General features: G+C 35.4%; 3 protein-coding genes across 4 annotated transcripts; 2 read left to right on the forward strand and 1 right to left on the reverse strand.

The window, feature by feature from the left end:
• Window positions 1-614: 614 nt before the first annotated feature.
• Window positions 615-6,430, forward strand: LOC127514660 (cytochrome c1, heme protein, mitochondrial). Its single transcript, XM_051897720.1, is given in 8 exon segments — window positions 615-774; window positions 1,806-1,996; window positions 3,032-3,093; window positions 3,096-3,157; window positions 4,563-4,720; window positions 4,998-5,158; window positions 5,688-5,788; window positions 5,968-6,430. Coding segments are annotated over 8 exon segments (921 nt in total). The 5' UTR covers window positions 615-693; the 3' UTR covers window positions 6,073-6,430.
• Window positions 6,431-7,670: 1,240 nt separating this feature from the next.
• On the forward strand, window positions 7,671-16,696 carry ergic3 (ERGIC and golgi 3). 2 transcript variants are annotated; one of them, XM_051897173.1, is made up of 14 exons: window positions 7,671-7,877; window positions 8,181-8,251; window positions 8,438-8,525; window positions 8,717-8,836; window positions 9,180-9,273; window positions 10,236-10,401; window positions 10,765-10,822; window positions 11,790-11,804; window positions 12,152-12,183; window positions 12,271-12,367; window positions 14,101-14,165; window positions 14,407-14,543; window positions 14,689-14,744; window positions 15,830-16,696. In XM_051897173.1, the coding sequence occupies exons 1-14, from the start codon at window positions 7,790-7,792 to the stop codon at window positions 15,907-15,909; spliced, it is 1,167 nt and encodes a 388-aa protein (XP_051753133.1). In that variant the 5' UTR covers window positions 7,671-7,789; the 3' UTR covers window positions 15,910-16,696. The 2 variants fall into 2 exon arrangements, with proteins under 2 accessions (XP_051753133.1, XP_051753134.1); XM_051897174.1 differs by lacking the exon at window positions 11,790-11,804 and having other exon boundaries at window positions 7,672-7,877.
• On the reverse strand, window positions 12,645-13,778 carry romo1 (reactive oxygen species modulator 1). The gene is made up of 3 exons (XM_051897175.1): window positions 13,602-13,778; window positions 12,983-13,113; window positions 12,645-12,864 (listed from the first exon to the last, which is right to left on the reverse strand). The coding sequence occupies exons 2-3, from the start codon at window positions 13,111-13,113 to the stop codon at window positions 12,756-12,758; spliced, it is 240 nt and encodes a 79-aa protein (XP_051753135.1). The 5' UTR covers window positions 13,602-13,778; the 3' UTR covers window positions 12,645-12,755.
• Window positions 16,697-23,834: the final 7,138 nt, after the last annotated feature.

Consider the following 23,834-nt stretch of genomic DNA (forward strand, 5'->3'; position numbering starts at 1 on the left):
TTATGGCAGATGTAAGAACTAGTTAGACCAACAACGACCGCTCTATGAGCGCTTGTTTGAAACAACTTCTTCTTGAAGTTTTCAGTTTCGTGTCAGATCTGTGGTTCGGCGGAGCTTTCATGGACCTTCTCAAAGTCACGTGATTTCAGCAAACGAGCACAAAAGGGTTTTTTTTCAGCAAAGTTTTTATTACATTGATAATTTAGAAGCCTTAGAAATTCATTTATCAAATATACAGTAGAACTTATAGGGTTAATACAGAAAAAAAAACAATAATATTTAATTTCTTCTAATTGGCCTAGTTTGTAAAGCCCTGCCTAATAACATACAAATCAAGCACTATACATAAGTAAAAGAACACAACTGGTTTTTAAAAGCTTCAATCACTACACCTCCAAAGTACTTTTTGTATGCTGCTCAGTACACCTCCAACCTATAGGTGGCGCTATAACAGACAAAAAAACACAGTCTCGGGTCAATTTAAGTAACCCCAAATAATATAACGCTACATTTTGCGTCCAGCAAAACCAATTTTCGCTGTCTAAATTACATATATTCTCCACAAATTTAAATTATGCCATTTAATATCATTATTTATAAGTTTTATAATATATTGTGTAATTTTCAGGGAAGGGAGGGGGCAGTATCGCTCTCATCCGGTGGAAGCGTCTTTCTATCAGCAGAGTCAAGAACATGGCGGCGCTCCGTGTGGTCGTGTTCTCCGGCACCGGGAGAACCCTCCTGAACACATCCAAATCCCTTCATACTCCACGGGTATGGACACATCTAGTATTTTCTTTTTTAATTTGCTCTGTTCTATCATTTTGGTGTCTGAAGGATGTAAATAATACGCCTTTATTCATTGGCATGTCCCGGCGTCTCTTCCACTGTATTACCTACAGCAAGGTCACAGCAGCAGTGGACCTTCTTACATTCGCATCATGACATTTGTGCTTTTATTTTAGTCTTGTAACACATTTGGCCTATCTAATAAGGAGCATTATGTGTAAAAAAGCATGTGTAGTTAGATTATAAAGCACTTTGGAGTCTAATAACTGATGCGAGCTGCCATTCCTTGAGTCTGTCCTAGGAGGTGACATCATTGGTCTTTGACACTCAAAGCTTATAATACGTTATTAATCCTCATAGTTTTAACACAACATGTTAACTACTTCTGTCTGTTTGGCAGTATGCTAACAATTTATATCAAATATTTATACGAATGTCATCATGTCTTAGCACTTGTTTTAATGACAGCAGCATTTGAGCTGACAAAGACTCCAAATTTGTGTAAGACCAGATGATCCATGAAGTCTAGCATGATTTGAGAATGTTACTGATTTGTTGTTCTGTATTTTGCGCAAAGGATTTAACATGGGAAAGTCACAACTTTGCTTATTTGTGACCTAGATGTCATACATATTTCTTAATCATTTTACAATTCTAGATTCCTACATTTGTCAAATTCCTAAAACCTCAGACAAATCCTATTAAACAAAACCTTATTTAAATGTTTATATTTTAATGTGGTCCCAGACTTTTGGGCTCCACCATATTTGTTATGACTCGCCCTATTGTTAATAACTGATATGCAATATTTATTAGTACATCATACCATGCAATATGAATCTTATTAGTAACAATAGAATAATTTGTCAATGCTGTTATGTCATTTGTGACTTGCATCTGTGCATGTTGGGATGATGCTGATCGAGTTTGTGCAATAAGCAGCTGCATTTATGCAAAGTTATCCATCAAATCACTAAATGAAAACTAATCCTTGGCAACGTTTGTGTCTTTTGTAGGCCAACATGTCATTCGCTAGCCTGCCGAAGGGGAAGAAGATAGCCCTGACCACGATTGGAGTGCTGACAACAGGAGGAGCAGGTCTGGCTCTTATGCTGCAGCAGTCAGTCAAGGCCTCTGATTTGGAGCTGCACCCACCATCATACCCCTGGAGCCACAACGGCATGCTGTCCTCCCTCGACCATGCCAGGTACCACATCCCCATCTTGTGCACTTACCAGAGCACACAAAAAGATGTTGTCTAGTGTGTAGTGATGTTATAGCAACAGTACGTTAAAGGTGATGTGTGCAATTTCTGCATGATGACTGTCGGCTTTTTTAACAAGGTTCCAGAATACTTTGCCTATCTTCCATTTTTCAGCCAAACAGGAAATTTCACCTTAAACTCACACCACTGGATACAGAAGTTGTGCTTAAAGAATCATCAAAGTTTTAAAATCGTCAAAGATTTTACACTCTTTATACTCAAACGAGTAAAGTTTAATTTGTATCTCTCAATCATCATTGTATTGCATTATATTTTGCCCCCCACATAAAACTAAGCATTTAAATATCATCTTACTAAGACATTATTATTATTATTATTATTATTATTATTAAGAGATACAGAGTGACATTTTATGTAAGTAGTTTGTTATATTGTTATAACGATCTCATTGATTTACATTACAAGCTATCAGAAATTCATCTTTTTTTGCCAAATTGCTAATTTTTGCTTGGTTTGGCCCTCTGAGTAAAATTGAGGGGGGGGTTTTTTTCTCCTCAAGTGTGAGCTTCATATTCCCCTATTCCTATGTTATACTATACAAGCCATAAAATCCTGATGTATCAAATATGATACTCCACAAAAAACACATGCAATTTTAGATTTTGTAGAATCACATATAGAATTTTAGATTGTCTAAAGAAAAAAAAAAAAAAGATTCTGACTATTTCATATGTCAGGCTTCACAGAGAGTTAAATATAATTAGGGATGTTAGTTTTATATAATGTCTCCCTGTTTAGTGGAGTTCATGTGGCATAGTTTCCCCCACTCTCAATTATACAGTTATTTTATATTTGCAACAGAATATCTATTTGCTGTATATTCCTTGCAGTACAATAAATATTTGGTCTCATTAGCCACCTATAGGAGGAAGTGTACATGCAATGGAAAATATATCAAATTACAGAGAAATTATAATGCTCTGAGTTAACTAATCTATCAATGCCTTTGTTTTTCAGTATTCGTCGTGGGTACCAGGTATATAAGCAGGTGTGCTCGGCCTGTCATAGTATGGAGTATTTGGCTTCCGTAACTTGGTGGGAGTGTCACACACAGAGGAAGAGGTCAAGACCTTGGCTGAAGAGGTCAGATTTCTTGTTATCTTTAAAAATCAGTGGTGGACAAAGTACACAAATCAAGTACTTGAGTAAAAGTACAGATACCCTAATAAAATGACTCCAGTAAAAGTATTAAGTACTCTTTTTCAATTTTACATGAGTAACTTGTTTTTTTTTTTTTTTAACGTACTTAAGCATTAAAAGTAAAAGTACTGATTGATTGATTGATTTATTTATTTATTTATTTTGGAGTTCTATATACTCCATCCTACTGCATATAAATTGTCAAGTAGAAGCAGTAGTCAATAAAGAAGATTATGCAGACACTTAATATGTATTTATCTGCAAGAAGGAATTATTTTATTACCAAAACTTGTCATACACTGATGATTACTACTGTACTGATAATTCAAGTGTGCAAACAAGTGAAAATAACAAAATAGACCATGTAGTATATAAAAATAAGGAAAATCAAAATGTGTGTAAATGTGTCGACAAATAAACATACAATGTAAAAACAGATGACAAAGGGCAAAATGTGTTAACATTAATAAGAAAGAACACTTTGCAAACATACTAGTTTTTTACCATTTGAAACTTATATTTATTATATAACTTATATGTTCAACTTATTTATGCCATTTGATCATTAATTTGCCTTATTTTAATCTTATGTTTAGTTTTTACCTAAAACCTACCCTGTTCAGACACAAATGTGTCCACATTCAAATTCAAGCATTTCATACAGTGGGCTTTAAACAGCTCACCCTTTTTCAGCAGATTTAGTTCCCAAACAACTGACAGTCGTGACTTAAATATGATTATCATTTACGATAATAAATCCTAAATTCGGCATTAGTAACTTTTCACGCCATCGGTTGTACGCTCACTCAAGCTCCGAGGATCTCCTGTTCTTGGCTCATTTTGAGTCAGACTTGTGAATTCAGTGAATTGTTAACTAGAGACTTGCTCTGACCGGATCATTTGAATCAGTGAGTTGTTGACTCGAGAACAGATGCAGTTAAATCGGTGCAATTCCCGAATGAATCACTCAGTGCGAATGGATTTAACAGGTTAATTAAAAAGAATCAGCTCGTTCATGGATCACACACTGCTACAGTACAGACACTTGAAATATGTAAAAGTACAAAAACTTTGTTACTGTCCACCACTGCTCATAACTCAAAAGTCATTGTCAAATTGCACCACTGAATTTAATGGAATACTTTGTTGTGCTTAAGGCACAGCAATGCAATAAAAACTGCCACCTTAGCAACATCCTGGGAATTGTGGTGGCAGATTTTGCACAGACAAGCAAGCACCACTATCATTTTCTTTTGGGGAAAAAAAAAAAAAAGTATCTTGTTAATGCGTCTGTCAACTTAATATCTTTGACGCACATCTGTAATGCGGTTAACATTCTGTTATGCAGGTAGAAGTTGTGGATGGTCCTGATGACAATGGAGAGATGTTCACCCGACCTGGAAAACCCTCAGATTACTTCCCCAAACCCTACGCGAACCCTGAGGCTGCCCGTGCTGCCAACAACGGCGCTCTGCCCCCTGACCTCAGCTATATTGTCAGTGCCAGGTAACAAATGACTTTTGATCAGGTGCAAAAGTCTCTATTTTACTCTTTTGAAAAAGTCAGTAATTTCTGGCATCTAAACCCTGACAAAAGCATCACTAAAAATCCTTTTTGTGGTCCTGTTTGCTCTGGCATTGAAAATTGTTCTACTACAAGCAATTTTTTAACCAAAAAATATACCTTTTAATGATTTAGAGAGATTAAACTCAATAGACTTATTATCATACTACTGTTTTGTTTTTACATTTTCTAATGATTTATATTTCTTTCTGTCTCTCAGGCATGGAGGGGAAGATTACGTGTTCTCTCTCCTGACTGGTTACTGTGAACCTCCAGCTGGTGTGTCTTTGAGAGAGGGGCTTTATTACAACCCGTATTTCCCAGGCCAGGCCATTGGTATGGCACCACCCATCTACAATGAGGTGCTTGAGTTTGATGATGGTGAGTTTGTTTTCTAGTATCATTGCCCATTTCAAGATCCCCTCAAAATTATATTTCTAGGACTGTCAATAGATAATCTTAATATGTCTGTCATTAATACAACTCATTACTTTTCTTTCTTTTTTGCTTTTCTATATATAGTGCATTAATTTTGAATGCATTGAATTCCTTTTGGTGGAAAGGAGGGAATAAAATGAGATTTGTCAGCCTGCTGGTGGCATTCTCATTAACGGTGTATTTTACTCATGGGTTATATTTCTTACTTGATGGGCTTTGATTATAATTAAATTCTGCCATACAAAGACTGCAGATGACTTTCCTGTGTTAAATATCCCTTCTGATTTGATTTCCATATAAATTAGCCAATTAGAAAGTGTTTTTTTTTTTCTTTCTTTTTTTTCTCCCCATTTACTGATAAATGAATCCTGTCTACTGGATTATATTCATTATGAGATAATGCACATGAGGTAAATAACATATGAAGTATTACATACAGTTTTTTTTTTAATAGCTCATTTTTTCTCCACAGGAACCCCTGCCACCATGAGCCAGGTTGCTAAAGATGTCTGTACTTTCCTGAGGTGGGCGGCTGAGCCAGAACATGACCAACGTAAACGTATGGGTTTGAAGGTTTGTGTTTTCCTGTTTCAGGCTCAACTGACATCATTAGATATTGGTAGAAAAAAACAACTGACCATACAGTATAACAGAAAAGCAAAACCTGCATGCTAAATATGAGAATTCATCCCATTTAAAGCACTACTGCTAAAAAAATAGTGCTTATTGTTTTTCTCTCATTCTCTCTGCAGTTGTTGATAGGCGCTTCCATACTTGTTCCCATGGTCTACTACATGAAGAGGCACAGGTGGTCTGTGCTGAAGAGCAGAAAGATTGCCTACAGGCCTCCCAAATAAAGCCAAACTGCTGCCTTCACCAGGCCTTGACACAACGTAAAAACCTGATTCACGATACTCCGATCTTTTTCAGAATGCACAATGCTTCAAGATAAGGTTGCTGTCATCAATAACCACTGGACATCCTATCAGATTGCTCATAAATGACTTGGGGAGTGGGACCTGAGACAACATTTGTGATGTTTTACTGTAAAATAAATATTATCTCAGTGAATTTGTGCTTGTTTGCAGGGCGAAAATCAAAAATACATTTGCAACCTTCTTGTGCTTTGTGAGATCTGTCCTTTCAGTAGGTTCTCTACACTTTGTTGTGTAAATATTTAATAAAAGCGGTATACCCTAATGACCTCTTATAACATCTGTTTGCCATCTGATTCTGTCTGTTTGATCATTTAGATTCATTCATTTAGCTGGTGTTTTTTTTTTTTTTTTAATCCAAAGCAAACTAAATTTAGGAAATACTAAAGCCATTCATCAAAATCGACAGTAACAGATTAGATGTACTGCAATGTACATTTTGTAAGTACAGATAAGAGTAGTTTAGAAGTGTGAATCATTTTGTGAATCAGCTGTAGACTATCTGTGTTTTCTGGGATTTCCTGAAGGTTGTGCGAGACCATAGACCAGAATACTAATTTAGCTGCGTTTTTACAACTTTATCTAAATTTTTAGATAATCATGCTCAGGGCAAGATCTTCATAACTGCAGGTCTAATCTGTTGTTTTAGATGTGGACTTAAAACTATCATTAATGTATTGTTTTATCAAGCAATAGAACACATGATAACATTTTTTGCCAGACCTCTCAAGATAATTGTGAATAATACCTGAACTGTTAAAATAAAAAATACACTTGAATTTGACAATATAATACGGCAGAAACAGAAGGAATAATTTTAATAGGTCAAAAACATTTTAAAAAAAAACTTAATCTATCCATGTGGTTTCACTATAAAGATGAAACAAAGAATGCAAAATTGAAGTGAATTAATGAAGATGAGTGGTAAAATGTATTATATATTATATTTCTTAATGTATAATAAAATAGAGGGATTACTAATAAGAAAATACCAATATAATTTAATTTGAAGTGTCATTTGTTGTGAATTTTAACATATAGCATGTTTCTTTGTGTGTAGAGAAAATAAAGCTTAGTAATCCTAATTATTAATAATCTTGTTCTCGTTCTCGAATAGATTCATAAAATATCTTTAAGGTCAGTCCATAACGTTGCTTGATAACATTAAAACAAAATTCCAATATCCGATTAAACTTCCAAAATAAATAAAATAAACGCCAAAAAATATGTTGTTGTTAATATCTATGTATTTAGATAAAGCTGAATTGCATGGTTACATGTTGTAACTTTGATTTTACTCATTTAAAGTCTACTTTTTGTCTGTAATTTCACGTGTATAAAAAGATGAGTGACTAATATAAGAATAGTATATTAATGTCGGTCTAAAATACATGTCAGCGTATAAAACGAATATTTTAATAATACTGTTCTTAAATGTTAAGAAATTATTAAATAAAAAAATAGCTTAAATAGTTTTTACAGTGCAGATATTTTAGAAGTCTACCACTAGAGCGTCGACGCTCCAGCTACGCGGTGGAATCTGATTGGCTGGGAGGATTCCATCACTTCCTCGATGTACCGGAAATGGGTCACTGAAAATAGAAGTGACGGCTAGCTTTACCGCCGCACGAGAGGGAGAATGGATGCGTTAAATAAACTTAAACAATTTGACGCTTATCCGAAAACTCTAGAGGACTTCAGGATCAAAACATGTGGAGGAGCCACGGGTGAGTGATATAGATCCACCGTGAGCTGTGGAGCTGCTGAGCGCCATTCATACACACAGACTCATGGGGAGAAAGCAGGACTGAACAGGCTAATTAACATAAAGTCTTAAAATATGTACATGTAATTACATATTTAAATGAGACAAAAAAGAACATAGCTTGAATGGAGAGTGTCACTGGGGGCTCAGAAATCCAAAACTGTATGAGATAAGAATCCTGCTTAATGTGACTGATTTAAATGCCATGTAGATCAGCCTCTAATAAGTTGTTTCCTAATTCACATGTTCTTTGTTCACTTTATAGTGACCATCATCAGTGGACTTATCATGTTGATTCTGTTCTTCTCTGAGCTGCAGTATTATCTAACTAAGGAGGTGGGTGAATGACTTAATATAAACTTGTGCATAATAATCTATAATGTAACTCAATCTCATGACATTTGTCAGTCTATAGTGGCTGTGTGTGTGTGTGTGTGTAGAGTTTATTTTCTTAATAGTGCACTGTTCATAAAGTTTTGATGGAACTTATTTAGGTTGTGGGTTTGATGTAATCTCTTTTAGGTCCATCCTGAACTATTCGTAGACACTTCCAGAGGAGACAAACTAAGGATCAACATTGATGTTATATTTCCACATATGCCTTGTGCCTGTAAGCAAACATTTTGTTCTGTACTTTATGTTTGGGTGTTCAGTGAATAGTTTGAATAGTTTGTAGATGATTTATTTACTTCAGCTGTTTTAATTATTATTGTTGTTATTATTCACTATTACTGTTATTATATACTAGTTATTTTCTCTGTGCCAGGTGTTATTGAGACTTCTGTGATTTTGTTTTCATAGATCTGAGCATTGATGCCATGGATGTAGCTGGGGAGCAGCAGCTAGACGTGGAGCATAACTTGTTTAAACAGAGACTCGACAAAGAGGGCAAGCCAGTCACAACAGAGGCTGAAAAACACGGTTAGCATCATCATATTGTTCCTGAAAGCTGCTCATAAAGTGATTTCACATTAACTATAATTGCATTAATGCAATTTTCAAGCTATCTTAACCCCATGTTCACACATTTATTTAAAGGAATAGTTCAACTATAAATGAAAGTGAAAAAGGAAAAATGTGGTATCTGTCAGGACTTATTAAGTACTAAACACAACATATGGCCAATTTTATGATACGGTTACAGTACTTGTTTTGTGCCATTTGTGAAAAAACAAGAATTGTATTAACTTTAATCCTATTAATATCATAGATTTTAGAATATATGCCTTGATTTGACTTGTCCTTGCTGTCTGTTTCTGTGCAGATTTGGGCAAAGAGGAGGAAGGGGTGTTTGACCCCAGTACCCTGGATCCTGACCGCTGCGAGAGCTGTTATGGAGCGGAGACTGACGATTTAAAGTGAGTTTCACCTTTTTCACCACCACATTTTCTAAAAAATGGGAAATATGCTGGCAGAACAGGTCTTTCTACTGGTGTGAAACCGGTTCTGAAAGCTTTAGTTAAGATCTTTGTAGTTGACAGACGCTTACATAGTCAAGATAGCAGCTCAAGTTCATAATCACCTGGATGAATGACAGAGGAAGAGAACAATTAGAAGTTTAAAAATCCTACAGGGCATCTGTCTTCACACTTGAGTTGATTTAGCATTTACAAATGACAATTACAAATAATATTTGTAATGTAAACTCTAAGGTTTCCTGCAAAAGACCTTCACTGGAAATGCATTTGAGACATGTTAGTACAAAGTGTATATGGCAATCTGTGATATTGTAGTAATAATTATAGACGAAAATATAATTTATTATATTTTTAATTCGTTTTTATTTTTATATTTTCAGTTTTCATTTTATTTTAGTTTAAGTTTAGTAATTTTGTTATATGCTTTGTTTTGTTTTAGTACTTAAACTTATTTAATTTCAGTTAGTTGCTTATCTAAAGGCCCATTCACACCAAGGACGATAACTATAATGGTAAAGATGTAGTTCTAAAAATTGTTCTACATATAAAAGCATAGTAGAGTCTACACCACAACTATAACAGCACTGAAAAACGTTATCATCGGAATCACTTTCAGAACGACTTTTTTCCAACAGATGAACAATAAAAACATTGAGAGCCAATCAGAATCCATTCTGAGCTTGATGTATTTAAAGTGGTAGACAACAAAACTGCACCACTCTTAGAATAAACAGAATGTGGATGCTAATATATCTATCGTTATTGTTATAGTTATCGTTCTTAGTGTAACCGAGTTAATATTTTTAATTGACAACAACAACACTGCTCTTGATCAGAGACTGATGTCAATTCCAGGTGTATATAAGGTCTGTAATAAGTTTGTGATTGTAATTGTTCTGCAGGTGTTGCAATTCCTGTGATGATGTGCGGGAGGCGTATCGGCGGCGGGGCTGGGCGTTTAAGACCCCTGACACCATTGAGCAGTGTAAGAGAGAGGGCTTCAGCCAGAAGATGCAGGAACAGAAGAATGAGGGATGTCAAGTCTATGGCTTTCTGGAGGTCAATAAGGTAACATGCAGCCCATGATTTAATTTCTGAATCAATCGCTGCATCCAAAATCAAACCCTTCCATTATATTTATATATATATATATATATATATATATATATATATATATATATATACAGTATGTAATTTTGGATGCAGCAAATATTTTGGGTTCATATACATGCTTGTACATAATAGTGCTGTCAAATCACATTTAATCGCATCTAGCATAAAGGTTGTAAATATATATGCGTGTATGTGTGTGTGTGTGTGTATATATATATATATATATATATATATATATATAGTGTGATTAATCGCAATTAATCAATTTGACAACACTAATATTAAAAAATTCACAACATGTACCTTATATTTCTCCAGGTGGCAGGAAATTTCCATTTTGCCCCTGGAAAGAGCTTCCAGCAGTCTCATGTACATGGTAAAGACTTGCATTTAGTTATTAAGTATGAATCAAACACAAGCCAAAGCTTTAAGGTCTGATGCAGAGGCATGTTTAATATGTTTATTAGCCTGTTAACCTATTTTAAGACTGGATGCCAAAACCTTTTGTGTTCTATTAAAAATTGATTATCATTCATTTTATTATCAATTTTAAATGGCTTTTGAATAAAGCCTATGAGCCAGTATGCATCAGACCTGAAAGTCTTGCCTGCATGTAGCCAGATGCTTCATGTCGCTTCTCATTTCTTACTACGTAAAGGAGTGCATGGTGAGCCATTAAGATCTGCATTTGTATTTATGTAGAGAAATACACAATGCATGTCTTTTCATTTGCTTTGCTTTGCACCTGCTTTTTCAAAACTGCTCATCAGTCGAGTATCTTTAGTTTAAATCACCTCAAAGTCTGTTTTATATTGACCAGTTGCCAAGTTTCTGGGCTGATGAACAGTTTCTTGTCCTGTCGTTGTGTATGCAAGTGTGCCTTTTAAGATCTTAATATTTCCTATCTGCAGTCATTATCTTGTGGTGTTGACCATTGATGCTGTAAATCACAGCTGTTTTAATAATGAAATGATTTTTGGGAAGTCTGGGTTTTTAACTTTGGGACTAAGGTTTCTACGCTTTCCCACTAAAGCTCACAATCTTTCTAAGTAACAAGGTACAGAACTAACACCAGTTTACGCTTGGTCATGCAAAGGCTATTCTTCCAATGGCTTAAGTGCATATCCAATACTTCATTAATAGACCCTGGATTCAAACAATATTTCAATTAAAAAAAAAAAAAAAAAAAGAGAGAGAGAGATGAGTCTTACAATTTGGCCATTGCAATTGTACTCTAGTATTGGAATGAGCTTAAAGGGCCAGTGGTTGTCACAAATTCCTCTTGAAAACTTTGCTTTCCAAAAACAAACCCATTTAGTGACTATTTTCTCTTCTTTCTGCAGTGCATGCTGTGGAAAGTAAGTTGATCTTTTATATTTTAATTAATCTTTATTCCAAGACAAGTTAGAATTTACCTTGTTACTACATCAGTAATTCTGCTTTTCTCTGCACATAATTTAAGATTTAGTCTATAACAAATAGCCAGTTTTTGATTGACATTGCAGTGGCTTCTATAACGTCAGTTAATTTGTCACGATTCTCATCAGCAAGCGCATCCGTGACCACTTAATGTACTACGCTCTGCCTTTGTTTAAAAATGTGCCAATTTCTAGGCTAACCAAGTTTACTTAACTGAAGTGCATTTACAAATTGTGCGTCTTTCAAAACATTTATTCATGTTGTCAATTGATAACTTTATTTTCAGTTCATGATCTGCAGAGCTTTGGACTAGACAATGTGAGTTGTTTGACTTGTTTTCAATAAGACTGATCTGCCTTTGCCCATAATATTTGACCTAACAGAATTTGTTTGGTATGACCACAGATCAACATGACGCATTTCATCAAACATCTTTCATTCGGCAAGGACTATCCTGGAATTGTCAACCCTTTAGATGGTACTAATGTAGCAGCACCTCAAGGTAAGTGTGTGCTGTTTCTTATTTTCATGCCTAAACTAAAAATGTGTTGCAAAGAACAGTGTTGTCCAGAATTAAAGAGCCCTTCTTTATCTTCTCTGTGGTCATTTTGTTGTCAACCCTCCATAAAAAACAAAAAAAGTCACTGCTAAAGGTCAATCCCATGTAGCTGAATTTAACTTATTATACTGGACACAAATTAAGAGGAAGGCTGTCTTCAAAGTGTCTAGCAACCGCCAACAATTAAATCTTAGATTGAGCCCAAGATTTACAGAAAAAATCTGTTTTCTTAAATCTGTCTTTATTGTCACCCGTGTCCTTGAATGTGGGTATGATAACATAAATGAATCTACAAAAGTCCTATCATTTGAGAAGTGCCATTAGTGTGATCTCAGCAGCGGATGCCCATTCCAATTGCCATGAAGGTTCCGAACGTGCCACCGCTTTGCATCATCGTCTTCCCAACTCCGCCCATCAACTCTCGACCCCTCATGCCAATCCTGAATAGAACAAAACAATCTTTATTAAAATGGTTTAACAGCTTTTGTGCCAAATACCAGTTACTGAATATTTTGTATCATAAATAACCCAAAATATGACACCCATTAAAGTTAATACCTGAGACAGGAGAAAGTTCCGAACATGGCGCCTGCGGCCATGCCAACTGCAAAACCCATCATGAAGCCCATCTTGACTCTGTCAAAACAACTGGGCTGCGTCTGTCCATACGGTCCTACTGTCACCGGCATCTGGAAGATGGATGCAGACTTTATTTTTTGCCATCATGCAACATTTTTATTCACATATATTAATTAAGAATATATTTTATGACTTTATTTTGTGTGTGTAAAATATATATATATATATAATATACTTTAATTTTTGGTGCGTTCCGAGTCAGTTAACATATAATGACCTCTATAATGCCCAAAAATGCTGCTCGTATGCTGTCTAGGTAGCTGTTTTTTTATTGATAAACCAGACACCTGCGTGTTATGTAAGGAAAGGTAATTATGAGCAACTGAACTGAAATTGTCTTGTTTATGAGGTGTAAATGACTTAATATTAAGTTTAAAGTAAAACTAAAATCTATAAAAGTTAATTTATTGCACGTGAGTCGTTTATTTCGTTAAATGTCACCAAGGTCTCTGGCCTTGAACAAACTCCACAGCGCACTGTTATGTAAGTTACACACCGATAAATGATCGGAAAGTGTATTTGAAGAAAATCTGCTTACCTTGTTTAAGTCGCTATGTGAGTACCTCTGTTAGTTAGTTTCTGATAGATTTGTTAAGTGTTTGCTATAAGACTGCTTCACACAGACGCCATTACTTGACAGGAAGTGGTTGGTGTTAAAGTACAAGCGGAGGAGAATGCAAAGCTCTAAAGTGCTGCAGCGCCCTCTAGCGGTACAGCAAGTCATGTGATTATAGCAGGAGATTCGCCCTAACGGTGAATGATGGAACTGCAGGCAGTTTGTGAGGAAATGCCAAATTTGTTTGTTCTTGTAAACCTGTTGACGTGTTGACGTCAAACAATCACGTTTATTCACTTTTTATAATCTAATCTCTTACACAAAAGCACTTTTTAAATTTATTACTCATCATAAATGAAAGATTAGAACAAAAGTGTAAACCTGTGGCATTGACTTTTGTTGTTAGTGCAAGGGGATTTCAAGGGAATAATTTGGCATCATGTATGTTAGATTGACTTATGCACTCTTTTGCTCTTTACAGCATCAATGATGTACCAGTATTTTGTGAAAATTGTGCCAACGATATACGTTAAAGGAGATGGAGAGGTAAGAGAGCTGAGCTATTAGAATTTAGTGAATGAAAACAGAAAAAATGGCTAAAACTGTGAAAAATATTCTTTTTTTTTTTTCTTTTTCTTTTTTGAAGGTTTTACATTGTTGGCAATAACTGATGTAGTAACAATGGTATATTGCTGGTTGTGTTATGTTAATTAAGAAGATGAGCATTTTTTTTTTTTTTTTAACTCTTTAAAGTGTTTCAAAAATCATGTTTTTCCTTTTACTTTAGGTTGTTAAAACAAACCAGTTTTCAGTAACAAGACATGAGAAAGTAGCTAATGGGCTGATTGGAGATCAGGGTTTACCTGGTGTGTTTGTGCTTTATGAGCTGTCTCCAATGATGGTCAAATTCACAGAGAAGCAGAGGTACGTCTCTTGTTGTTATTGTTAATTCTCATTTAATTACATTTACTTACATAATGTTCACTTTGTTTGAAAGAAACAAAGTCTAAAGCAGTGTGTGTTGCATGATGGAGTGTAATAATATTTTTGTGTGGACTTTCCTCCGCAGGTCTTTCACCCATTTTCTAACAGGAGTTTGTGCTATTATAGGAGGTGTTTTCACAGGTGAGGTTTTGTACTTTCACATAAGTGTACTATGTGGGCAGAATGAAAGAATGTAAACTGCACAAACCTACTTTTACTGCTTGTTTATACTGTGGTGGTAACATTCATATGCTGCAAATCTTGTACATGAGAAGTGTTTAAAATCCAGCCAAACCATTTCTAGTTCAGCAGCAATGAGCAACCATAACATTCAGAAACGTCAGGCCACAAGATTGCACTTGGCTGAATTTGTTTCTCAAGCCCTTTAAAACCTTTTGACAACAGATGTGTATATACATATATATATATAATATATATATATATATATATACACACACACACACGTATTATTTTCAATGTTAGTTTTACTGTAAAATAAATTATTTTTTGTTTTTTTTATTTATATATATATGCTGTGTTTTAAAGTGACAAACTTTGTGACTGTATACACACACATATTATTTACAATTTTAGTTTTACTGTAAAATAAATTGGTTTTTTATCATTTACATATATATATACACACACACACACATATATAAGCCATATATAAATAAATAAATCCTAAAACACAATTAAGCCATATTGTGGAGTTGGATTTATTTTGGATTTATTTATTTGATTCATTGTGCAGCCCTAAGTTATAATCTAAATTATTAGCATTTATTAACAACTAAATAATCCCCATATTTTCATTTGTGTTATTTAATTTTGACAACTTTCCTGTTGTTCTAAAACGTGGACTATGTTAGTGCAACATGCAGACAACAGTCTGTCACTCCAGGGATATTAAAGGTCCAGTAAGCGATTTCTGAGAAACGCCGTTGAAATTTGAAATCACCAAAACAAATACACACCTACCCAAAAGGATCACGCCCCTATCTTGATAGCCCCACCCCCAAATTCACAAACATGATATGCAACACAGGCACCTCCTCCCTTCATGAGTGTATACGCCCCTTACTGCTGATTGGCTACAAGTGTGTTTTGGTGCTCGGGTCCGATCCACATTCAACAGCGTTTCTCAGAAATTGATTACTGCACCTTTAATAACAGGTGTAGATGGGCTCACTGTCTCACAGTCTGTTTCTCTCCTGTTCCTTTAGTTGCTGGACTCATCGATTCTTTGATATACCACTCAGCCAGAGCCATACAGAAGAAGATCGAGCTGGGTAAAGCATCCTAGCAGCACAGGGACACTGTGTGCGTGACTGTGTCTGGAAACCTCTGTGTTTTTAAGGGAGGATGCCACAATGAAAGCCCCCAGACTGTTTCTTGTTGTGGCCACAGAGCAGTATCCGTTGACACGGGCCCCTCGCAAACAAGCACGGGAACCGCACAAGGACCTGTGGCTAAGACACTGGCCGACTGTATTTTGGAGGATCACATGGACTCGCTGGTGTCAGCAGTACGCCGATGCATCAGTTGTTTTCCTCTGCAAATCAAAGCTTTCTTTCTGAGATTTTGGCCTTTGAATTATTTGTCCTTTATAAATCGCTTCTTGGTTGATTTAATTGTAGTGTTACCTGATCAAGAAACCAGTGTTTTCCTGCCCATTATACACTGTCAGAGTTTGGCAGACTAAACCAGCAGTTTTAACCGTCGTTTGAATGAGTTTTGGTCCCTACAGAAGAATCAGAATCGGCAGCCTTTTTTGCCAAACTGGAAAAGACACAAGTGATCTCAACAGGAACCCTGTTCTGTCATCAAGCACACAAACTGCGTACAGAAACAGAGACTGCAGTCTGTACAGATGTCTGATGGGTTTTTTTTTTTTAACTCTAAATTCAGGGGCTGGGGTGTGTGTTTGTATGCGTGTGTGTGTGTGTGTTTGCAGATGGGTGTTTGGTGGTATGAGAGAGTGTTCGTCATGTGTTGTTGCCGGTTTATCTTGTGTGTGGGGAAAATGTATTTATATTTTGATTGTCCAAAGCAGTTTTTAAAATGAGAAATAAATGTAACACTGAACTTCAGTGACTGTTTTCTCATGAATGAGCAGCCGGTGGAAGTGAATTCCTAAATTCAGAAGATGGAGGTAATGCACAACAATGATGTTTTTAATATATTTAACCATCTGAAGTTTATGATAGTTCTTGCTTATTTTCTATAAATGTGATCTTTAGTTTTTATTTAAATAGAATTTTGGTTACACTTTATTTTGTTGACGTAATTACATTGTACATACTCAAATAAGTACGGAATAATATTAATTAACTACATGTACTTACTATAGAGTTATGGTTAGGGTTTGGTTTAGGGTTAGCTACTTGTAATTATGCATAATTTACTGTTATTACTATAGTAAGTACATGTAGTAACGTGTAACTACAGCACCTTAAAAAATAAAGCTTTGCCATAATTTTTAATGAATTTATAGAAACCAAGCCTATAAACTTTTTTGTATTGTTAATTTTTGCATCTCTCACTAAACTATTTAATTGTACAGGCAAGAGGTATGACATTTTTACACAAAATTATATTTAAAAATGTGAAATAACACTCTAAATAAGCAGTATACTTTTGTATTGTTTTAGTGTGTCAGTTCTAGTATCTAATTAAACTGATTATTTAAATGGACAGCAAGGAGTTATGGAAACTTCATACACAAAATTAGATAAAAATTTAAAATATCACTATTTATTAATGAAATTATCATTTTTAGTGTATATTACCAAATGCGGTGAACAACTAGAGTATCCAACAATGCAAAGCTCTGGAATCAATCTTCTATTTCTAATGAACTGGAAACCATATGAACCACAATTTTTGATCTTCTTTACTCATTCTTGACTGCCAAGACATTTACCCAAAGTTGGATTTAAAATGCAAAATACCCCTTTAATTTTCTAGATACAGGATGTCGTCTAGTTAAGCTAAACCATATTTAGGTAGTAAGTAGTATCATTCTGAGCACAGCCGGAGTCTTGCAATTTCCTGAGGATGAACTTTATCTGAATTAAAGGTCATTCTCTATAAGCAGACAGTCTTTTGCTGTGTATTAATTATTTCATGTTACTGATCCACTTCCTAAATTTCTCTTCCTCAGAACAAAGACCTGAGTGTGTGACTGTAAACTCTCATTTTCCCGCGTCTGAGAACAGGTAATGTTGGACACCAGGTGGAGCTCTTGTATTCTTACTGCACACGAAGCTCAAATTGACTTTTTTTTTTTCCCCCCTTCTTTTTTTATATATATAAAATGGGGAACACGTTTATAACGAGCTGAACACACACGCCATGAGTAATTTCCGGGAAGTGTGTCACAACTGCCTTTGTGCTGAAACATACTAGTCAAGAAACCAATTTTAGCTCATTTAATTGGTGTAGCGGAGTTACGAGACGTCCAGGCTAAATCTTTAGAGACTTTTATCTAATTCATTCCATATGGAAATGTTCCCAGACTTCTGTTTCCTGTGACTGAACTCTAGTCATACTATGTCTACTGCTTACTGCACACTATTTACGCATAATAGTGTGTGAAACAGTAGCCTATGCATTATGTGACCAATAACATTTAACAGTAGTATATGATACATTATCACATGACCTCATCTCTTTACATATTTAATTTAGCAAGTGGCATCCAGTTGTCTCAGAAATAAACATATTTAACGTTGTTTTGCCTTTTTAATCAAGTCAAGATGTTGAAAATCCCAGCTAATATGACTTAGTGTAAATTCTAGCATAACAATTTTAACATAGCCTACTAAACTGGTTATTTAATTGGACAGAAATGTGATTTTTTTTTTTTTTTTTTGTCCTCAAAATTAGATTAAAAATGCAAATTAAAATTAAAAAATGCAAAATAATGCTTCCAAGATGATAATTTTAGTGTATTACATTGCAGAAATATGCAGTACAACCAGAGCATGTCGTGTATACCGTACTGTATCTCACAATGCAATGCTCTGGACTTGATCTCCTAATATATTAATAAATAGCAAAATGTAGTAGACTCATCTGGGTATTCAATATATAAAGAAAACTATGAAAAGTATACATGGCCTACTATAAATTGCAGAAATAATGTTAGTATGCAACAGTTAGTTCTGTTCCAGTAATTTTGTTGTTCAGAACAACAGAACTCTTGCTTGTGTGATATTGCTTAATTGCATTTGTTGTCAGTCTGTGTGTGGGAGCTTTTTTCCCACATATTAAGAAATGGGGAAGATCTAAACATTTTGTGCAACATGGGAAAGACTTGACAGTTTGCAAACTCTGCAAAAACGAGCCAAACTCTAATATTAGATGTTCGCAACACTGATTCACTGTCTGATGAGTCTGATATTGGAGGTCTGGAGCGTTGTGAAACATGGAGGACAGGAAGGAAAGAAAGGAAAAAGAGGAACAGAAGGATCATAAGAACAAAAGGAACCTGCTGAGGATTTGGGTTTTGGGGGATTTTGGATTTCTGTTTGAGGATTTTCTGAAACAAATCAATCTATTGTTATTACAATGATTTGACCCCTTTATTCAAAGGAAGACTATGTGCTATTGATTTCTGATATGCTCAATGATTTTACACCTTCTTACCAAGAACCATTTTGAGATACGGGTCCTTAAGTTTAAAAATCCGTCCTTCGGATGAGACGTTAAAACCGAGGTCCTCTCTCTCTGTGGTCATTAAAAATCCCAGGATGTCCTTCGAAAAAGAGTGGTTGGCCTTATTCTCCATGGCCTCCTAATCATCCCCATAAAAAAACTGATTGGCTTCATTCTCCTCTCCACCAATAAGCTGGTGTGTGGTGAGCGTTCTGGTGCAATATGGCTGCCGTCTCATCATCCAGGTGGATGCTGCACATTGGTGGTGGTTGAGGAGATGTCCCCCCTTCCATGTAAAGTGCTTTGAGTACCCAGAAAAGCGCTATATAAATGTAACTAATTATTAATTATTATTATTATTATTATTAATAATAAAAAGTTCTTCTATCTTCCATAAGTGTTTCAGATTTATTTTATTTTATTTTATTTTATTTTGTTATTTTTGCATTGTGAGATGCATCTTCCATAAGAGATTCCATCTTCTTTTTTATTTTATTTTATTTTGCATGATTGAAGTTCTTCAGATTCTTTTTTATTTTATTTTATTTTATTTTTGCATTGTGAGATGCATCTTCCACAAGAGATTCCATCTTCTTTTTATTTTATTTTATTTTATTTTATTTTATTTTATTTTATTTTATTTTATTTTTCATTGTGAGATGCACATGGCTCTCCTATGTCAGACTGTGAAACTCTTTTACATTTGCTTGTTGCGGTTGCCTTGAAAAATTGATGTGCATGTTGAGCAGATGCATTTGGAAAAGCTACATAGGTCCTAATCCATGTAAATAATTAATAAATCAGACCAGCAGAGATAGTGTTAATTGCTGAATGTGCACTAAACGCTGGCTACTGGTCACGTCAATCCATGAAACAACCTCAGCATCCTTGTCGATGATGATGGAGCAGAAGAAAAATCAAACTGCATTTAGAGCGTTGCATGGCTTCTTGCCTCGCTGTAATCTGCAGCTAATCTCTTCCATATATTTATTCAGCCATGCTTTGACATGCAGATCATTAGAGATGGAGACAAAGAGAGAAACTTCACAGCTTATGCAGCCGCAGCTTATGCTAATGCCTGATGCTCAATGCATAGCTTATTGATCGGTCGTGTGCCCCCCGGGGTGTTGAGGAAACTTAGGAGACATCAAGTCTTTGCGTGGAGGACTAGGAGAGACAACAGGCCTGGCTTGATCCGTGAAGTGTTTGGTTATGCGCATAGAACAGAAGTTACTGAGCAGTTACTCCTGACGAGTCTAAGCGTGCCTTGGCCAGTGGGACAGCTGTTAGTACAGATCAATCATGCACTGTCACGTCAAACAGACACCCTGCATTTGTTTAAAATGCCCATCTGTCTTTTTGAGCAATAGTGATTACAGCCCAATTGACTGTTGGGTTGATAGGTGGGGATCATGAACCCTTTATGACAAAACAAATATGGTTTCCCAACTGTGGGGTCTAAATGTAACTATTGAGAATGCATCTATTTTGCTGTCTTTTCTAATGTAATACAGATTTTTACTGCGTATTAGTGTAACAGTTTGGGTGAATTTTAGAATATTTAGAATATTTTGCTTGTAATGCATGCAAGACACCACAATAGAAATAAATTTTAACTAATAGTTATCATCGCCTACTTACTCAAGTGATTAATCACAGTACATTAAGACTTGGAATTATATTTTGCATTAAAAGTTTTCTGAAATGTTTAAATATGCAAATGAGACCTGATCTAATTAACTATTCACTAATTTGCACAATTTCCAAAACAAACATCTGAACATTGGATAAAGCCAGGTTTAAAATTTTTTCATTTGTTGACATATTGGAGTCAAAGGTTTTTAGAGAGGAGATTTTTTTTAGGAAATAAAATGTTATATAAATTAGGCGAATGTAATATGAACAAACTCCTCTGTATAAACCTTCAGAATAGGAATAAAGTTTGGCTGCTGAAGTAGATATTTCTGGCTCAGTGCAGGAGAAAAATCACATTTTGAGGGGAAAAAAGCCTTTAAAGATATGTATATAATTGAAACCTACTGACCAAATAGATGAAGTGTACTAAATAAACCCTTAAATGTGTATTTTATTCTTTACACTATAGCCTGAAAGAAGACATTTTATGGAAGCAAACTCTCAAAATTGACCAATGCATGAAAACAAAGTTTTTTCCTTCATAGTGTCTTAATGACAGCAGTGTCTTAAAGAACATCTTGGGCTTCAGTGGAAGCAAGAACATCTGACCTGATCTGTAGAAAGGGTCACATGATCAATGTCAGATTTGCATATTTGATTAGGGACCTAGAAATAGTGCAGAATATATTTATTATTCATAGTACAAAAATGATGTGATAAAATGTGCGGTAAATAGTTTTAGAGCTTGGGTATGGGAAGGGCATGAAGCCATCCATACTAAATTTAGTTCCATTTCTGAGGAACACGCATAAATCCTGTGAATTTATGGATCCCTGTGTCTGCCAAATTAATATATGTCATGTCCATAGAATAAGTTATTTAAGGTATAGAGGACACCAGTTCTAAGAGGCCTGAATCATCAGTCAGCATAGTTGTGTCGTAATCTAGGGTAGAAGTGAAACCAAGTTATGCAAGTCACACAGGGAGCTGAACATGAGAAGAGCATGTGAACATTGCTGGACATTATTATGATGAAATCCAAATTCATGCAAATCTGCAGCACCGATTATCATATATTTGAGGCATTACTGTTTCACTTGACAATCATGAAATCAGTTAATCAGATTGTAATTTGGTGTTAAAAATTGGTTTTATATTATTTTACAGATTGTGATTTTATTCACAAGTATGCAAACTTTCAGTAAAGGTAAACTCCTAGTGTTCATTCCATAAAATATACAAGAATGACTTGCCAAAAATAAGTGTAAGGGGCCGTTTACACGACACCATTTTCAACTAAAAACATGAAACTTTTTATGTCCTTTGGCTGTTCATTTACACCAAAGTGGCATTTCGGGGGCCTGAAAATGCAAACTTTTGACAACAGGGTTCAAAGTGCAAGTTTTGAAAATGATTCCGTTATCATCTCTGTGTAAACTACAAAAGCGCAAATTTCTGAAAACAGTGACGTCATGTGCATTATGTGTTCAGTCTATAGGCATGTAGTGTTTCTTTACAAAGTGACATCGCCAACTACTGGCTTGGCATGAATAATACAGCATTTTTTTTTTATTATTGTTTTTGCCGATCTGTGTGAACGGGGATCATTTTGACAACGTTGTCGTCTCTACTCGAAAAATCCAAAGGGAAAACTTTTTTGTTTTTAGATGTTGTGTAAATGTACCCTAAGACTAAGAGAGTGAACTTGACATATCAGTGAAATTCCCAATCAGGGTAGTTTTAGATTGAAAATCATATTCTATCACCAGTTATACATTTGGTTCTCAAAAAAATTGATTTAAATGGACTGTATATTAAATGGATAATTCACCACAACATTTTAATTCTCTCATTGTCTCACTTCCATGGATCACAAAATGAGATGTTTAGGAGCTTTAAAGCTTCAAAACAGAGAAAACTTTACCATAAAAGCACTATAGTGGTCCATATACAAGACTTTTAAAGCCATATAATAACTTTATATCTGAAATTATTAACTGAAAATCAACTGTGGTCACATTCACTTTAATTATATGGAAAAGAGCAGCTTGGACTGCTATAAATATCTCCTTTTGTGAATTAAAATTTTGGAGTGAACTATTCCTTTAAATTTCTGTAAAGTCAGCATGAATAAGAAGTTGGATAGCCTTTTCTGTCCTATTGTTGACGTATATCCGAGTGAAACAGCTTCTCGAACAAGAAAAAATGTAGGGCGGGGCTTGATTTTGTCCGTTGTGAATTGATTGGATCATAGGATTGCTGTAGTTTGCTATTGGTTGATCTCATGTGAGTGACAGGTTGTCCTCACGTCAGTAAACACATCATCAGAGAAGAGAAGTTACTTTGATAAAAGATTAAGAGGGCACATGGATTAAAAAAAAAGATGTGCATAGATAAATCATAATAAATACTGCAATATTTTTGAATGTAGCATGAGCAGTCTTGTGATTTTAAGGATCTAAAATTTGGAACACTACTAAATTTGCCATATAAAGACAGCGGACAGTGAGACATTGTTTCTGAGAAGTTGCTTCGGGAACCTCCGATGAATAGAGGTTTCAGTGAACGCCGGTGGCACGCGCGGCGTCGGATTGCGGGTCAGTTGTGGTCACCAACTGCTATTGGGCATCTGTGCCAACTCTCTGCCCTACATGGCCAGAAGGAACGGATGTGCTCTGCAATGTTCTGCTGATGCAGGAGCCCTCTGGCATCTGTGGTGGCTTCGCAGTGTCGGTTATACACTCTTTGCTCCTCTTTCTTAGTACAGTCTAAATTTGGAGGTACTATGGTGATGCTCTCTCTCATTCTACATCTCTTATTTCACTCCGCTTCAAATCGAGTTCCCTCCTACTGCATATTTCCATGACTTCCTCTTGCTGCACCGCTTTTCCTCTACACAACAGCATTATAGCAGGGTTCCTAGAAAACATACTG

The sequence above is a fragment of the Ctenopharyngodon idella genome, chromosome 6 (genome assembly GCF_019924925.1).
Source record: "Ctenopharyngodon idella isolate HZGC_01 chromosome 6, HZGC01, whole genome shotgun sequence".
In the NCBI taxonomy this organism is placed as follows: Eukaryota; Metazoa; Chordata; class Actinopteri; order Cypriniformes; family Xenocyprididae; genus Ctenopharyngodon; species Ctenopharyngodon idella.

Bases quoted from the DNA above. Each gene is read 5' to 3' on its own strand.
- ergic3 (XM_051897173.1), top strand. From the start codon at position 7,790: ATGGATGCGTTAAATAAACTTAAACAATTTGACGCTTATCCGAAAACT. The intron at 7,878-8,180 runs GTGAGTGATATA...TTCACTTTATAG, and splicing joins AACATGTGGAGGAGCCACGG to TGACCATCATCAGTGGACTT. The intron at 9,274-10,235 runs GTGAGTTTCACC...ATTGTTCTGCAG, and splicing joins GCGGAGACTGACGATTTAAA to GTGTTGCAATTCCTGTGATG.
- romo1 (XM_051897175.1), bottom strand. From the start codon at position 13,113: ATGCCGGTGACAGTAGGACCGTATGGACAGACGCAGCCCAGTTGTTTT. The intron at 12,865-12,982 runs GTATTAACTTTA...TGTTCTATTCAG, and splicing joins GGAACTTTCTCCTGTCTCAG to GATTGGCATGAGGGGTCGAG.